Genomic DNA, 18958 nt, shown 5'->3' on the forward strand with positions numbered 1-18958 from the left:
GTCATTTATTGTCGTTGTTTATATAAACTGTAAAAGTGTCCTGTCAACTCTGGGTTGCACATGGTTTGTTGAACTCCCTCTGGTGTTGTGGGTGTGGACTTCGTTGATATTAAGGTCACATTCACACCAGAGAGCTTTGCTGCGATTAAAACGAATCCTGCTGTGCATTTTCAGAAAGTGCACTTCGTTTGGCAGGTGTAAAGGCTCATTCGAATCCTAATGCGTATCAAAGAACCGCATTCTACCCCGAGCAAAAACGGGGGTTTCGCTTCGCTTCCAATCGCACTTGATTACGATTCGGTGCAGGTGTGAATGCAAAAATCCGCAGTAAATAAAGGAAATGAAGCAATTAATGTGGCGGGTGAGGAGCTGAACACAGTTGACTGAAGCCCTGATCGAAATGAGGACGAGTATTGCTTAAGAAAACACATAAAAACACTGCAGTGTATAGCCTACAGAATATTCTGTCTGTCTGTCTGTCTGTCTGTCTGTCTGTCGGTGCGTGCCGTACACATGGAGTGCTGTCACTGTGTGGGGACTGGGGAGTAGGGACTTTCATCTCGATAAATTTGTAAACATTTTGCGCTGCTGTCTATATCAGTGCGCTCAGCGCTGTGCCTCCATGCCCAAAAGAACAGTGCGTGGCTGCATGCGTATACGACACATGGACATTATGAGTATACTTTTATCACCATAGATTTCACTGTGTAGGCTAGTTTATGAATGGAACAAATTGATAAAGGTCCCCCCTGCTGCGTTTCCAATTACTGCGGATGACAGTGTGAAGGCAAACCGCAGCAAATGAAATATGCAAGAATCCCAAATTCTCCGCCCATTCGTATTGAGTCTACCGAAGTATTAGGTGAGAATGTGACCTAAGGGTGCATTCGGAAATGCGCACCGGGAGCGCACTCGCCTTTTAGTTTGCATTGCACAGTGCGCTATTTCCGAACGCGCCCTAAGGAAGTATTTAGACAGGTATATGTAGTAAGGACATTTTATCAGGTATTTGACAGACCTATCTGGAACTAAATCGTTACCAAGAAATGTCTTCACCAATGTGTTTCTAAAGGTCTCTAATATGTACAAAAAGTTTGAAATTCAACTCCCGTGGGAAACCTCATTAAAACACATCAAAGTTATAGGGTACCGATAACGGATTTTCGAAAATTGAAATTGAAATTGCTTAAATTGGACTTGCGTAACTTTAGAGGGGTCAAACTAGGAATTTTTCATGATTCTGAGTTGATTGCAAGCATTTATTTTTCACCAAGACCACTGGAAAAATGGCCACACCCACTCTTACTGCTCATCGTTCACTCCCCCAATGTAGTCTGGTGGGAATTCTGATAAATATGATTGTTAGAGGCCTGCATGTTGGGCTAAAATTCTGGAAGGGGGCTGAATCGGGGAAAAACCTGGTTCCAAAGCATTTTCTTTTAGTTTTTAACCTATTTGCATAACAAAATGGCTGGTGATTTTAAACTATTTCCCTACAACCCTATAACAAAGCATGGTTATCTTGGTGGTGTAGCGAATCTTGTGGACCAGACCCATTGCAAGATGCTGTAGCCTATCTGTCATCAATTCTAAGCGATTCCAGCCTGTCAAAATGGGCAGGGGTGAGGTGGGTTCGGGGAGTGAGGCCAAGTAGTAAGCCTTACCAGTTTGTTTTGGGAAGTCTGGAGCCTTGTTTTAAGTGCCCTTGAGGTGCTGTGGTACCAAGAGGTGCGTGCAGTCGAAGAAACCTTTTACAAGGGCTTCAAGGTGTTTTTGTGTAGTGCAAAAGATCTTGGTGTTATTTTCCATAATCATTTCAAATTTTACAAGCACATAAGCTCTGTTGTCAAAACAAGCTTTTATCACTATACGCTTGCTGACCAAGGTTAAACCCTATTATACTTCCCCTGAAACAGTTATCCATTCCTTCATCCCCTCAAGGTTAAACCCTATTATAAACAGTTATCCATTCCTTCATCTCCTCAAGGTTAAACCCTATTATACGTCCCCTGAAACAGTTATCCATTCCTTCATCTCCTCAAGGTTAAACCCTATTATAAACAGTTATCCATTCCTTCATCTCCTCAAGGTTAAACCCTATTAAACAGTTATCCATTCCTTCACCTCCTCAAGGTTAAACCCTATTATACTTCCCCTGAAACAGTTATCATTCCTTCATCTCCTCAAGGTTAAACCCTGTTATACTTCCCCTGAAACAGTTATCCATTCCTTCATCCCCTCAAGGTTAAACCCTATTAAACAGTTATCCATTCCTTCATCTCCTCAAGGTTAAACCCTATTATACTCCCCCTGAAACAGTTCTCCATTCCTTCATCTCCTCAAGGTTAAACCCTATTATACTCCCCCTGAAACAGTTATCCATTCCTTCACCTCCTCAAGGTTAAACCCTATTAAACAGTTATCCATTCCTTCACCTCCTCAAGGTTAAACCCTATTATAAACAGTTATCCATTCCTTCACCTCCTCAAGGTTAAACCCTATTAAACAGTTATCCATTCCTTCACCTCCTCAAGGTTAAACCCTATTAAACAGTTATCCATTCCTTCATCCCCTCAAGGTTAAACCCTATTATACTCCCCCTGAAACAGTTATCCATTCCTTCACCTCCTCAAGGTTAAACCCTATTATACTCCCCCTGAAACAGTTATCCATTCCTTCATCTCCTCAAGGTTAAACCCTATTAAACAGTTATCCATTCCTTCACCTCCTCAAGGTTAAACCCTATTAAACAGTTATCCATTCCTTCATCCCCTCAAGGTTAAACCCTATTATACTCCCCCTGAAACAGTTATCCATTCCTTCACCTCCTCAAGGTTAAACCCTATTATACTCCCCCTGAAACAGTTATCCATTCCTTCATCTCCTCAAGGTTAAACCCTATTAAACAGTTATCCATTCCTTCACCTCCTCAAGGTTAAACCCTATTAAACAGTTATCCATTCCTTCATCCCCTCAAGGTTAAACCCTATTATACTCCCCCTGAAACAGTTATCCATTCCTTCATCTCCTCAAGGTTAAACCCTGTTATACCTCCCCTGAAACAGTTATCCATTCCTTCACCTCCTCAAGGTTAAACCCTATTATACTTCCCCTGAAACAGTTATCCATTCCTTCATCTCTGTAACGTCCTCTACTATATGGCATCCACCAATCCTCACTCTGACCACTCCAAATAGTCCAACATGCTGCTGCCCACCTCCTCAGAGTCCTCACCGGTACCAAAAGGTTGGACCACATCACACTGTCCTAAATTAATATAAATAATAATTACACAAATGATTGATTTTAATAATTTTATTTTTTACTTTTAAATCTCTCAATAGCCTGAACTTATACAGTGCTACAACCCTCCCAGAGCTCTGAGGTCTGCTGACCAGTCACTGCTGACTGTGCCAACAAGCCTAACCCTCAGAACAAGAGCGCTTTTGCGGTGGCGGCCCCATAGCGGCCCCAGAGCTCCCCCCATATTAGAGCTGCTCAATCCATTGAGATCTTTAAGTCCCTACTTAAAACACACCTTTTCTCCCTGGCTTTTGGTGTTATCTGATTTTAATTTATTTACGTATTCCTATTGTGTCTCATGTTTGTTCATATGCTATGTTTCTTGTTCTGCTTGATGTAATTGGCTTTAATTTTATTTATTTTTCCTGTGAAGTACTTCAATGTAAATAGGTTGATTTGATTTGATTAGTAAGGACCAATTATATGAAGATAGGTGGAAAATGGGTGACATACGTGCTCCTTGTAGTATGATAAGCCTGCTGTTGATGCTGCTGATGTCAGCATGCTCGTCATGCAAATAATTGTTTGGGCATGGATCCTAATTTTAACCCGAGCAGCCTTCATTTTAATTCCTGTCAGGCTTTCCCGGGACCACAGTCATCACAAGATACCACATACTGTATTGATTGCTTTGCATTTTTGTTCATCTTTGAAAATTTATTATAATTATGTATAATTATATCCATTATGCCGTGTGAGTTATTTTGCACTGATTCAGCATTGCAAACATCCAGAATTACTGAAATTATACAATACAACCTCTAAAAGTGATGATATCTTCAGAGGCGTGGTTTTTCCTCAGTCAGCAAATTTTAATTTGTAGATACCAGTATACAAGAAACCTAGCCTATAATTTTAAATAGTTCATGACTGCTGATGTGCGCCTCATTCAACAACATCCTTTTCGGTCACAGCAACTTGCTAAAAAATATTTAGGTATTTGCTGTTGGCCTACATAGGCTATCTATATCTATCATAATGCATAATGACTGACACTCAGTCTGAATTTTCATTGACATGGTCTGAGTTGAAAAACAACAAATGTAGCTTTTAGCGAAGGTTCAATAAGGAAGATCTTAACGCTTTCATTGGGCCTTACAGCGTCTATAGTATGGATATTGGACTTACTTATAAGATGGCACTGCTACATGGCGTCTACTTGTTCAGTGTCTCAGAGGACGGCTGCATGTGGACAGTTCTGAAACCTGCCTACCAATAACATCATCATTCATCAGTCGGCAGGCTTGGGAATTTCAAACATGTTTTCAAACTTCATATTTATTGTTTCATTAATGCAAGAATTATGTCTTGTATTTCAGCATGCTAACGTTATAGGACGATTAAGTCCAAATTCTATTCTGACCCCCCACGAAAAGGCCCCCCTATCCATCATTTATACATTATGGATAATTAGTGTGGACTTCTCTATAGCAATTGGACCATCTTATGCGAATGAGGGCCAATTGTGCAGTTTTGTGCTTCATTCATTTCATGCTTGGGTAAATTCAGAACATGACAGTTTCTGTGTGGTCTATATATGAGTCATACCAATTACCATTAAATTACCATTTTCCACACATTTTAAGTGTACTGTGAAACCATGCAAGGCACCAGCCTGCTCATCGGGAGCAATTATTAGGGCTTCAGCGTCTTGCTCAAGGACACTTGGACACTATAACTCTGGGGGAGCCCGGGAACGAACTGGGAACCTTCCGGTTCCCACATTAAGGGTGCGTTCAGAAATGCGCACCCGGAGCGCACTCGCCTTTTAGTTTGCATTGCACAGTGCGCTCAGTGCGCTATTTCCGAACGCGCCCTAAGGAAGTATTTAGACAGGTACATGTAGTAAGGACATTTTATCAGGTATTTGACCTATCTGGAACGAAATCGTTACCAAGAAATTTCTTCACCAATGTGTTTCTAAAGGTCTCTAATAACTAATAAATGTACAAAAAGTTTGAAATTCAACTCCCGTGGGAAACCTCATTAAAACACATCAAAGTTAGGGTACCGATAACCGATATGTCTGAGTCATCCGATCCATCGATTGGATCAGCGGTTCTGGACAACTGGAGATCCATACAGTGTATGCCTATATATGGACATATCAGTCGGATTGGTGTTTCCCGACAACTATAACGTGGTCGTGGTCTTGTCTATATGTTTGTTTATGGTTATGTCTGAGTCAGAGTGGCGTGGTCCAAGCAATTAAGTTTCATACTTGTGCTTTCAAGTGGCGTTGGGAGCCTTTTTCCCTCTGTTTATTAGTGGATAGCATAGCATAGCATAGCATCGTAAGACGTCTGAGGGCGAGAAGTGCGAGAAGTCGGATCAACATATGGAATGTCAGAACAGGTCAGCTCCATGTATGAAGATCCAAGGGTGGCAGCGGGGGTAGTCTCTTGAGTGTACAGGGTTTGATGAGGGCCCAGGTAGGGCCGGGCCTTCATTATTGGGCCTGTTGAGAACTCTAGTTTTCGCCGGCTGATGGGCACGGCTGCACTAATAACTTTGGGGCAGGCCCATCTAGAGTTTGAATGGACAGGTATCAGTCAGACTCAAAAGGGAGACATCGAAGGGGAAGGATGGATGGGGAAGGATCAACATATGGAATGTCAGAACAGATTCTGACATATCCATATATGGAGATCAGAGGGTTTGAGGTCAGATGTAAAGTTGCTGGCCAATATTGATGATGATCTTGGATCTCCACATATGGGCTTAATTGTGACTGCAGGTTGCATTTACAATGACGTCAGGGATCTCTACGAGACCTGGGCACCATGTATGGGGATTTTTTTTAAAGATATTCTTTTGCCGTTTTTTTCCTTTATTGATAGGGTACAGTAATTTGACAGGAACGGGGGAGAGAGATGGGGAGTGACACGCGGCAAATGCCATCAGGCTCGGGAGTCGAACCCGTGGCACGCCGTCTGGCTGGCTTGGCAGCCGGTACCCCGACGGTTGAGCTATCCGTCCGGGCCATGTATGGGGATTTTGAGTGACGGACAAAAATGTACAATTTCATGCGACCTGTGGTCGCCACAACGCAACGCAACACGACACTGATGTCTGCTGACCAAATTGAGTTTTGTCATTCCATATCTAAAGCCTATAGGCATCATTCTGAATGTAACATCTAGAGAATGATGCCTGCATTAGCTATGAAATAACAAAACTCAATTTGGTCAGCACTTGGTCAGCACTGGCAGACACTGGCAGACTCTGTACGCATTCCGTTAAAGGTCAAACATTTGTCTTGGCTACATCTCATTTTGTACCTGTTGTGCTACTGGAAAATGGTGGTGATTTATAGGCTACTGCAGCTATCAGAGACGTGCAGAGATTGTTAGAGAGGCAGGGGCTGAGATCCAGTAACAGGGCACTTTTGGACAAAAATAGCAGAACTACAAGCTCACAACACGTTGCGCTGAGACGCGTTGAGAGCTTGTAGATCAGCTATTTTCGGGGCACAACCCAGCACTCTTTAGCTAGTGGAGATGTCGAGGTATACGACATATAGAAACAAATTTGTTCAACGCAAAATGCAGCAAAAAAAGCAATTCTCCTGAATGCTGCCTTCCGGTGTGGCATGGAAAGGAGTGGCATTTGCATTATTTTCACCATAGTATGCTGCATTCATGGTCTGGAGAGGGCAGTTGTTTTACAGATGGGAAAAGGGGCAGGGGCTGAAGCCCTCTTTGATGTCTGTGTGTGCACGTTCCTGACAGCTATTCTGGTGGGATGATTATTCAGGCTGGCTAATCCTGTCCATTGACTTTCATAGTACAAAACATTACTTGGACTTTGCAGACACACGTAAGCTATGTCAGAAAGTAAACATTTTCAATTTGACTTGTGAAACAGAAAGCCTCACTTTAATACTAAAAGAAGTGGTCATTTAGATCACACAATATTAAAACCAATTACGAGGCTATGGTTTCCTTAAACTGTCACAACCCCCCCTTTCCTTTAACAAGATATGACAAACCGAAATTGGTTTGCTTCGTCTGACTCGTCTGCTATATATATTGTTAGCCGTAGCCAATCATTTTTGTTCCTTTGTCTGTTAGAAAAACATTTGTCTGATGAAGACCTAGGTTGAAACGTTGCACCATTAATTTAATTTAATCTTCATTTATGGTTTTACATGATTACATTCATTTACCTTTTTTGTTTGTTTGTTGTTTTTATTACATCCTAATTGGCTAACATTGGCTTTCAAAATTTGCAACAAAATGCCTCAAATCATGAACGCAGTGTGTGTGTGTGAAATCTTCCACGCACTTTCCTACTAGGCTGAAGAATATATCCCACCCTTTTCACATTGGCCTGTTAAAGCGCCACCAACAGGTGGATTTTTGCAAAACACATTTTTGGAACAAAATGCCTCAAATCATGAAAGCAGTGTGCAATTTACGTGAAATCTTTCACTGACTTTATACTAGTCTGAGGAATATATCCCACCCTTTTCACATTGGCCTGTTATAGTGCCACCAATAGGTGGATTTTTTTCTTTTAACCAAATGCCTCAAATCATCTAATTGCCATCCAAGGTGTAAAAAGAAATGCCACCCTTCTCACATTGGCCTATTATAGCACCACCAGGAGGCCACAACCTGACCTGCCCTGGTGGAGACCTGTGCCCCGAGGGGCACTTTATCTAGTTTTCAAATAACGTTTGTAATAAACCAATCTGTCAAGATTTGAGCGAGTTAAGAGCAGATTCATTCATTTGAGCAGATCACCAGCTACCATAGAACGTACTGGAAAGTTCACTGTAGCAAGATGGCCCCCGGTGAGCGACGCCTTGCGCCATCTAGCCTTTATATTGTGGTACCTCTACTTCCTGGATGGGCTACAATAATGGAGCCAAAAAAGCAGCCGTACTAGCGTTTCAGACAATAGAAGCATGCGCAGTAGCGTTTTAAATGCGGAAGTCCTGCAATCTAAGCTTTGACCATCAGGTAATGTAAACTTCACTGTTACACAGCGGCTCTGGCCTGGGGGCTTGTTCAGACCCTATAAGAACAGTGAAGCCATGCCCCATTCATAAACAAAATTAAAATAATAATAACATGCGCACATGTCACGCCGGACCAACATACTGGGTGAGCAAATGTTAGTTCCGCCACATTTTTCTTTTCAACCCAGGAACAGGAAAACCGCAAATTTTAGAACCGATTCAGACTGAATCGTCCATTATTTAGAGATAGCTATTATTATTAATTGCTAGCTGTATCCTTTTCGGTAGATTGAACAAATCTCATTCAATTTCTGGACTAATAGTAGATGATTCCTGTCTCTTTGTAGATATGCCACCCATGATGGATGTGAAAGGAGAGCCAGGCCCCCAGGGAAAACCTGGGCCAAGAGGACCACCTGGGCCAGCAGGACTTCCAGGGAAACCTGGATTGGGGAAACCGGGTCTCAATGGTCAGACGGGTCCCCAGGGACCTCCAGGTTTTCCAGGAATGGGGAAGCCGGGACTTCCAGGTCTCCCAGGAAAGCTCGGGCTAAAGGGGATGCCAGGGATGAATGGCGAAGTCGGTCCTCGTGGTGAACCAGGGCCCAGAGGTCTTCCGGGCCAACCGGGGCTCCCTGGCCCCGCTGGCCTGTCTCTGAATGGGAAACCTGGGCTCCCTGGCATCAGGGGTCCTCCTGGTTCCCGTGGAGAACCAGGATTAAAGGGCGGCCTTGGCGCTCCAGGTGATCGTGGGCTCAGGGGCGAGAATGGGAATGGGAAGCCAGGTCTTCCAGGTATAAGGGGCCCTGCAGGATTGAAGGGCAGTCCAGGAATACCTGGACCTCCAGGTGTTGGCAAACCAGGACCAAATGGATTGGGTGGGCAGCCTGGTCACAAAGGTGATCAGGGGCTCCCAGGAGCACCAGGAGAACCAGGAGAGGCCGGAGGCCCGGGTCTGCAGGGTCTGCCAGGCCCGCCTGGGCTAGGGAAGCCTGGTCTAGATGGTTTACCAGGAGGACCAGGTCCAGTTGGTCCAAAGGGTGAGGCGGGGACCAGGGGATCTCCTGGGTTTCCTGGGGCTCCTGGCTATGGCAAGCCGGGTCTGATGGGACCGAAGGGAGACAAGGGCCATGCTGGGTTACCCGGGCTTCCTGGGGACAAAGGAGAACCTGGAATGGAAGGTCCAATGGGAGAAGTAGGACTTGATGGACAGTCAGGACCTCCAGGACTTCAAGGCCCCATGGGGCTCCCAGGAAAACATGGATTGCCTGGAATTAAAGGTGATTTGGGCCCACAGGGTCCTCCGGGTCTGCCTGGACTTAGAGGTGATCAAGGTCCCAGTGGTCTCTCTGGAAAACCTGGCCTCCCGGGGGACAAGGGTCTCCCCGGTCCTAATGGGGCTATTGGAAAACCTGGCCCCAAAGGTGAGGGAGGCCAGATTGGCTTACCTGGTAATCCAGGTTTGACAGGTGCTCCAGGGCCTAAAGGTGAGACAGGGTTTCTGGGGGGCCCTGGACCCAGGGGCCAGTCAGGTATCCCTGGCCTCCAGGGTCCTCTAGGTCCCATGGGGCCACAGGGTGTTCCTGGTCTAAAGGGTGAACCCGGAATCACAGGGCCTCCAGGGCTGGGTAAGGTGGGGGAGAAGGGGCTTTCAGGTCCACAGGGTCCTCCAGGGAAGCCAGGCGGAGCCGGACTTAACGGCACCCCTGGAACGCCTGGCCCCCCAGGGCCACCAGGTCAACCAGGAAACGGCCATACAGTTGTGGCAGGGCCAACCGATTCACAGCTGGAAGGGGACGAGGTGCCGGGCGACAGGAAGAGGCCGGTATACAGTCACGGTGCGCTCTCCGCCTCAGTTGCACCAGCCTTCACTGCTATCCTCTCCACTCCCTTCCCTCCGTCTGGCATGCCCATCAAGTTCGACAGGACCCTGTACAATGGGCAAAATGCCTACAACACAGCCACCGGCATGTTTACGGCTCCGATGTCTGGTGTCTACTATTTTGCCTACCACATGCACGTAAAGGGAACCAGCTTGTGGGTGGCACTGTACAAGAACAATGTGCCGGCCACTTACACCTATGACGAGTACAAGAAGGGCTACATGGACCAGGCCTCGGGTAGTGCTGTGCTAGAGCTCAAGGAGAGTGACCAAGTATGGGTCCAGATGCCCTCGGATCAGGCCAACGGCCTCTATTCCACAGAGTACATCCACTCGTCCTTTTCAGGATTCCTGCTCTGTCCTACATAACCCTGCCTTCTCATTCAAACGTGTTCCTGCGCTGGCGCCTCATTATGGCCCAAAACCTGAAATACCTGCAGCCATATTAGCAACAAAACACCCATAAAGTTATCCATATTAATGCCAGCATTATCATCAGCATCCCCCTCAATAACACCAATAAAAAGTAAAAACAGAAGAAAAAAAGACAAACTTTGTGAAAGAAAGATGGAACATGTTTAAAGGCAGGGGAAGGACACTTCATGCTGTTTTCTGCGTTTCGACGTCTTTCAAGTGTTGTTTTTTGTTGTTGTTTTTAGCTTATATTATTATAATTATTATAATTTTATTTTTTATTATTTTGTCCTTGTCATCCTTGTTGTTGTTTATTGGATTCAAATATTTGAGTGCCTTACTTTGCAATGTGTAAGTAACAAACCTTCCCGTGTGACTGCACATCCTGCCCATTATGTCCTGACACCAGTAGGATGACATCTCAACACCCTGGGAGGTACAGTACATCTCCTCCAGGCCGCAGTCACTTCATCGAACTCACAGAAGTCTCTTTCACACACACACACACACACACACACACACACACACATCCTTATTTAAATTGGGAAAGGCCAATGTAGGCAAGAAAACAACACAGCGATAATATGAAATATACTGAGAAAAAGCTTTATTGAGTTCAACATTCAGTATGTTAACATTTAAACAGCACTAGGCATCATGATCTGATGGAGTTAGTGGCTGTTGGGTGTTGGTTTCTGTAGGCTTCTACTTTCTGTATTTCAAAGCCAAGCACAGTCCAGTTCCCGTAAAAGCCATAAAAAACCAGCATAATGCACCAACACAGCATTATTGTGTTGTTGTTGTTGTTTTTAAGTATAACATGGATTGAGGTATGTATTCATAAAGTACAGTTATAGGAAAAATAAATACAGATGTCTGCAAATGGTTAAAGGGACACTTCACCCTTTTTGCAAAAGAATATATGTTAATGATGTTTAGAAGCTTTAGAACACTTTCCTGGAGGTCTTTATGTGTGTAATATGTGGTTTTAGATATTTTAGATTGTAGCAGTGAGCCTGTTGTCTCTGATGTCATGGACACTGGGCTCACTTCCTTCCTGGACTACATGTTGTCTCAGTAAGACAGCTCTCCCCCCTATCCACAAGGAGGAGCAGTGCACCAAAAAATTATGGGAATTGTAGTCCAGGAAGGTAGTGAGACCAGTGTCCATGACATCGGAGACAACAGGCTCACTGCTACAATCTAAAATATCTAAAACCACATATTACACACATACATACCCCCAGGAAAGTGATCTAAAGCTTCTAGACGTCATTAACATATATTTTTTTGCAAAAAGGGTGAAGTGTTCCTTTAATTAGTTTTAGTGGATGGATGGCCCGCTATATTGCAAATCATATTGCTAATCACGTCACGGTGATGGCCCTGAACTGTAACCATGTCACCGCTCGCTATACTAACCCATTCTTCGCGGGAACCCTTTTTGGTGTTTTAAGTATTATATTATACTTTAGCTATTGAAAAATAGCAGATCTACAAGCTCATACGAGCTTGTAGATCTGATATCTTTTGAAAAATCGTGAAAATGTGGCACAAATCTTTGAATATAAATTCTTCCACAACTAAAATCTTTGCTTCTGGAAGGTCCATGGAACAACATATTTTCAAATGGGGGTCGGCGGCCAATTACATATAAATGTGGGGGTCCTTGACATGAAAATGTTTGAGAACCACTGACATAGAAACATAGGTTTTTCAGAAAGGATTTAGAAGACATTTGTAGAATCATCCTCAGGACTAAATGGGCTAACCAAGAAATCAAGGACACCCTGTTATTTACATACACACACCATACCAGTCTGTATTGTTATGGCACACATTGAACATAATCACATGCCAGTTATTTTGAGCTTAAAGCCAAATTCCAATACCCAAAATCTCGACCACTCGCTCACTCACACTCGGTCACTCCAGCATGGCCGTGTTACGGTGAAATCGGTGACCTGCTGTTCAACCTAGCGGTTTTCAGGCCACGTATTTAAAGACCTCCATGTAAGTTATGTGAAGTGCACAAGAGGGTCACATATTGCGGCAGGTCACCAATTTCACCGTAACTCCACCATGCTGGAGTGAGCAAGTGTGAGTGAGCGAGTTGCCGAGATTTGGGGTATTGGAATTTGGCTTAAGTCATACTCAGGGTGCTGGGAAACCCCACCTCAAGTATGAGGTAATATGGCCACCCTGTGAATTTGGTCAGTTAGAAAGCCCCACTCTAACCACATACTACTGTAATTAGGAAGACACCACAAGCTGGTTTAGAGTGAAATGGGAAATGTAGAAGAAATAGTCACCTTGTTCTATCTTTTTTTCAATTGGTCCAAGTTTATCTCAATTTAAGTGCCGCTCTTAAAGGGCAACTTTTTTCGGTTCTTGTTTTAGGTTGTTATTAGAGAAAGTAATAGAGGGTATGCACATGCTTAAAGTGAATGGCACATCGAGTGGCACATTGAGTGGCGAAGCAACATGCAAAGTGAGTTTAACATTGTTTAACGTTGTTTAATGCAATCAGATAGGACTCCTATGTTTGGATGCATGGGCTGTCAAGGCCAGAAAGTAGTTTTTTGACACTCGGTAGGCCTTCCTGCATAACTTCCGGGTTTGATGATGATGTCACGCGCATACCCTCTATAGATGAGTGTTATTTATTTATTTATTTCATTTGCTACTTTCTTTCGTTTTAGTCCTACTAGACTCCAGGAAATTTAATCTGGCCACAAAAGATCATGGGATCTATTGAATGTGAAGGGGGAGGTGACAAACGGACAAATTGAGCCTATTGCACACAGTATGGCATTGGTATCCCCTAGTATCCCCCTTCACATTCAATAGATCCTGTGGCCACTGGCCACTTTTAACAAATACTGTACACTATTTTGAAAAGGTTTTTCCTCCTTATATAATAATATCTGATGATCATGTTTTAGGGTGGGGAAAATATCTCGGCACTCCATCTTTAACACTCATATTTTACTTTCTCTAATAACAACCTAACATGAACCTTGATTGAAATAAACCTAAGTTGTCCTTTAAGAATAAAGGGAAGAACCTAACTTAAGCCACCCCTGCTTGAATATTGGCAGTTGTCAAGTGATGGAACATCGCAAAGTATCAAATTAAGCAGTAGGAATTGAGAATTTATGTACATTTTTCCCATGAATAAGTCAGGGGACTGACTGAGGCCCAGGTTGTGAAATATATATAGGTTCAGGTTGCATAACAGTTTACATGCCCCTGCTAGGATTCTGGGACAGGACGTGGCACAGAGGTGAGAGCGGTTTACTCATTACTTCTGGGTGAGGAATTTGAGTGAGATAAATACTGTGTGAATTCATGTACTTGTATGTTCTATAAGTATCCTCTTTTCTACCTGTTTGTGTGTGTGTGTGTGTGTGTGTGTGTGTGTGTGTGTGTGTGTGTGTGTGTGTGTGTGTGTGTGTGTGTGTGTGTGTGCACTGTGCGCACATGTGCGTGTCAGTCACATTGCTCTCTTTGCATTCAGGCTGTGTGTGTGTGTGTATGCGTGTGTGTGTGTGTGTACGCGCGCGCGCTTGTGTCACATTGTCGCCCTGGCATTCGGGCCATGCATGTGTGTATGTATATGTATTTATGTTACATTGAACCCCTGGCATTCAGGTCGTGAAAGGTTCAGCAAGGATAATGATAAACTTGCTGTTCCAAAATCTTGAACACTTACATTCCGGTTAATGTTCCACAACCACAACAGACATGACTTCAATTATGCATTGGCCACACTTTGGGTTTAGAGGAAGAACACATTAAACACACTAAAGGTGCCTTCGCAAGGTAATGCAAAGTTATGAAATAGGTTATATGTGCATGTCATAAGTAGAGGATTTAAACAAGATAATGAAACAACTGCATTACACAGGACAAGACATTACATGAAATTCTGACCGACACTGAGCAAGGTTTTGTTTTTTATTATATTTTTTATTTTTTGTATGAGTGTCATATTGTTGTGCAATAATTCTGTGCTGTACCAAGTTATGAAACAAAAAAAAAAAAAAAACAGTATGATAACATACAACATTATGGCATAGATATCTGTTGACAAGGGCTGCAGTGTCAGAGAAAGTTAAGGGAGAGATCAGCATTAACACTGATGGAAGGGGTTTCAGGTTGAAAATGCGGAGGTCATAAAGACTGATTTATACTTACCGTACGACGGAGCATAAATTAGGCATAATACTGTCTATGTAGCTTCATGTGCATATGTCCAAAAATGATTCCAAAGAAGAAGTGGTATTGCATGGTCTGTGCAAAATTGACTATAGGCCTAGTTAATGCTACCTGCATGGTCTCATTCACACTGAATTTAGAACTACCTTATGCCTTAATGATGGAACGTCAATGTACAAGCCAATGAGCAATATGTTCAATTGGAATGAATGCATTAGATTTAATTGATATGCATTAATGGCAATTTAGCAACCTCTGATTTTTATACCAATGGCACCATCCTGACTCACTTTGGAAAAGCAGTATTTTGCATTGAGATAATGCAAAGAATGCACTCACTCTTGCCCTATCTTTTTTTTTTTTTTTACATTAACCTATACCCCAAAATCTGTTTCTCTATCCTTATTTTGTGTGAGTCTGCTAGACATTTCAAGGCTTTCTTTTGTGTTCTGTATGTTGCATTTTTGTTTGTATGTTTTTTATCGTTTGTTGTCTCCTATTAGACATTTGAAATGCCGATTTAAGTTACATGTGGCTATTACTCTCTATGTCCTTCATGTTTTATAGACAATGTCACTTGCTTGCAGAGTTTGCCATTTGTGCAAATCAACAAGTGTCAGTAAGATCCATGTACTGTCTCAATCACAAATTTGCTTTGACTTGTTTTCTATTTTTCTGGACAAAAAAAAGAAATGAAGAAAAATATATATATTAAAAAATCTTGCTTCGGTTCTTAAGGGATATTTGTTTGTTTTAGTTTTCGATAAATACAAACGGCCATTCCCATTTGCACATGAAATTAATGAAGTATTTATACATTTGTGATAATTTAATAGGAATGCCAAAACCGACCACCGAAGCCTAGAACGTATAAATGATATTTAACACCATTGCTGAGTTAAAAGCATTTACAGTTATGTAGTTAGCATTCTAGCATTGTTTGTGAAGGATTATTTGTGGACTTTTTTTGTGTAATGTACAATGTATCAACTTATAGGATTTCGTCTTATACATGGCTATTGCGTGCACTCTATGCAATAGAATTTGGGTATTAAATGCACTCTTTTTAATTGAAAATGTTTTGTCTGCTTATACAAAATCTACAGTACTTGATTGTATTGATACCACATCAATAAATACTTTCTTGTACATCCGTCTCTAATCTTTTTTCTTATATGACCTTTGTGTGCTTCTTATCTATAAGATAAGATAAGACACCTTTAGTGATCCTTGGACAATTGCAAGTGTCATAGTGGCAACAGCCATAAATGTGTTGTGTGTGTATGTTCTCTCTGTGTCCAGGCCTATGGTACAGAAGGTACCCTCACAAAAAACATGCAGTAATCCTGGTCTCTAAACTGCCTCCTGCCTGGCCAGCCGGGGCACCTGAGGGAGGGGAAAGGAACTGGTTGGAATAACGTGTCCCTTCCACGCGCTATATCCAACCGGGGAAAAGAAACAGACTCCTCAGGCTTTGAAGGACACATGAGGTCAGTCCGTTCACTCCGTGAAGGTTTTGTGTAAAAAGAAAAAAGGATTGGTAAGACGGAGAGTCAAAAGCCACTATCAATAGAATTGTTTGTACAGTGTCATAGGCTTCATCAGTGAATATCTGGGTATTATGTACAATCTATTAACAGTGAATATGTGAATAAATTATGTAAATGCTATCAACACTGTGAATCTTGGTTCAAAATGGTCTGCATTTATAATGTTGTTTTGCAAAGTCCTTTATGTGTGTTACACGCACGCACGCACGCACGCGCGCACGCGCACACACACACACACACACACACACACACACACACACACACACACACACACACACACACACACACACACACACACACACACACACACAGATGGTGGAGGCAACCTTTCAAGATGCCACTGTCATCGGGAGCTGTTAGGCGGCCCAGCGCCGCTGAATTGTCTTGCTCAAGGAAGGACACATCGACATGAAACCAGTGAAGAACCGGTGCCACTCGACCTCCACAGTCACCTACACCAGTGATACTCAACCTCAGGCCCGCGGGCCACATCAGGCCCGCGGGACCATTATGACTGGCCCACCAATGAAAATAAAAAAAAAGAAGAAAAAGAAATCTGGAAAATGAAATAAAAATAAATAAATCTGAATGAAGTTATCTTTAATTACATTATTATAAGTAATATTATTAGAGTTGTACTATTACTCGAACGAAAATAAAAGCTTGGGGGGGGGGGGGGGGGGGGGAGATGCAATGCAAATGAAAGACATATACTGTGTATCCCTATTCCCTGACATAATTTTATAGCTAAACGGACAGAATTCTATTTTATTTGAATGATGAAACCCAGCTGCCATTAATAGTTGGAAAAAGTACATAGCTGGGTAATCTATTTTCAGGCAAATTGTGTTTATTGTATTTTATTTTACTCAGCCATAACAATTTATTTTCTGTTAACCAACTTGCTGGCTGGCAGGCAGGCAGACAGCTACTCATAGACAGGCAGACAGACAGACAGCTACTCATGGAGAATTGGACAGGCAGGCAGTCAGACAGCTACTCATAGACAGGCAGGCAGTCAGACAGCTACTCATAGACAGGCAGACAGACAGCTACTCATGGAGAATTGGACAGGCAGGCAGACAGCTACTCATGGACAATTGGACAGGCAGGAAGGCAGACAGCTACTCATAGACAGACAGACAGTATACTCATGGACAATTGGACAGGCAGGAAGGCAGACAGCTACTCATAGACAGACAGACAGCTACTCATAGACAATTGGGCAGGCAGGCAGACAGCTACTCATAGACAGACAGACAGCTACTCATGGACAATTGGACAGGCAGGAAGGCAGACAGCTACTCATAGACAGGCAGACAGACAGCTACTCATGGACAATTAGGCAGGCAGGCAGACAGCTACTCATAGACAGGCAGACAGACAGCTACTCATGGACAATTAGGCAGGCAGGCAGACAGCTACTCAGACAGGCAGACAGACAGCTACTCATGGACAATTGGACAGGCAGGCAGGCAGACAGACAGCTACTCATAGACAGGCAGGCAGACAGCTACTCATAGACAGGCAGACAGTAAGACAGCTACTCATTGACAGACAGACAAATAACTACTCATGGACAGACAGACAGACAGACAGGCAGGCAGGCAGGCAGGCAGGCAAAGAGCTACTCATGTTATGTTATTATGTTATTATAACAGCTACTCATGTTATGTGCAATAATTTGTGCAGTTATGGAAACAGCTCTTTGTGTTTATGCAAGAAAATGTAACACATTTATTTATTTACATATTGTGTGCATGCACATTGTACTTTGATACATTTTGCGAAAATAAAGCAATTGAAAGAGAGAAGTTATCAAGTATCATTAATGTCGTAATTTTATCTACTGGCCCCTGGCCCCTTGCCATTTTTGTAATGTGGCCCACAGGTAAATCTATTTGAGTATCCCTGACCTACACCGAAGGCTATGTGCGAGAATCAAAGCTAATAAAATAAAAGCTAGTAATCCAAAAGAACAGACAGGGGAGGGTGATCATTGGCACACTGGCATAGCCTAAGTGTGAGACAGAGAAATCTTTTTAGATTGAATCTTCTTTTAAAGTTAAATATTCCAAAAAGGTTTAGTCAGTTAAATGAAGTCTACTCATCTAGAACTCACCTCCTGCACACAATTGCACATTCATTCAAACTCAGTTTGGGAGATAGGTGAGGTTATTGCTCTCAGTTTAATGCATCCTGATGTGAAAGAAAATATTTCTAAGGTTGTTATGTGTATCCTATGGAAAATCGATGGTGTGTGCGACCTCTTCACCTATGGACATGGGAATATTTAATTTTGATGTGGTGTCATAATATATATGGGACACTGACTATCATGAAAATGCAAACATGGCCCTTAATGTGAAAAAGGTTGCAGTGTGTAGGCTCTGTGCGGGGATGGTATCATCCAATGTTTGCCTATACACAATGTGATTAAGGGAATTAAGTGGGGACCCAAGCTGCCCTGCATGAGCCCATGGGGTAACTTGGGTGGTCAAAATGGTTCAGCTGGGTCCCCTCAACAGCAGTACTTGTAGCCAGTTAACACACAAGCATGCACGCACGCACGCACGCACGCACGCACGCACGCACACACACTGTGTGCCCCATGCTCGAATG

General features: G+C 43.0%; 1 protein-coding gene across 2 annotated transcripts in view; it reads left to right on the forward strand.

Moving 5' to 3' along the window:
• The window catches only part of col8a2 (collagen, type VIII, alpha 2), an 82720-nt gene extending 66785 nt beyond the window's left edge, over positions 1–15935 (forward strand). The window contains exons 3-4 of one of the 2 annotated variants that reach the window (XR_013965610.1): positions 8617–11356; positions 12055–15935. Coding sequence is in view for 1 of the 2 variants with exons in the window: in XM_080786923.1 (XP_080643049.1) it covers positions 8617–10520 (1904 nt within the window). In the remaining variant the exon portion in view is untranslated. Of the gene's footprint in view, positions 1–8616 lie in introns of both variants that reach the window. The other variant, XM_080786923.1, reaches the window with a different exon arrangement.
• Positions 15936–18958: the final 3023 nt, after the last annotated feature.

The sequence above is a fragment of the Protomyctophum bolini genome (assembly GCF_963924005.1).
Source record: "Protomyctophum bolini genome assembly, chromosome: 17".
Taxonomy (NCBI): domain Eukaryota; kingdom Metazoa; phylum Chordata; class Actinopteri; order Myctophiformes; family Myctophidae; genus Protomyctophum; species Protomyctophum bolini.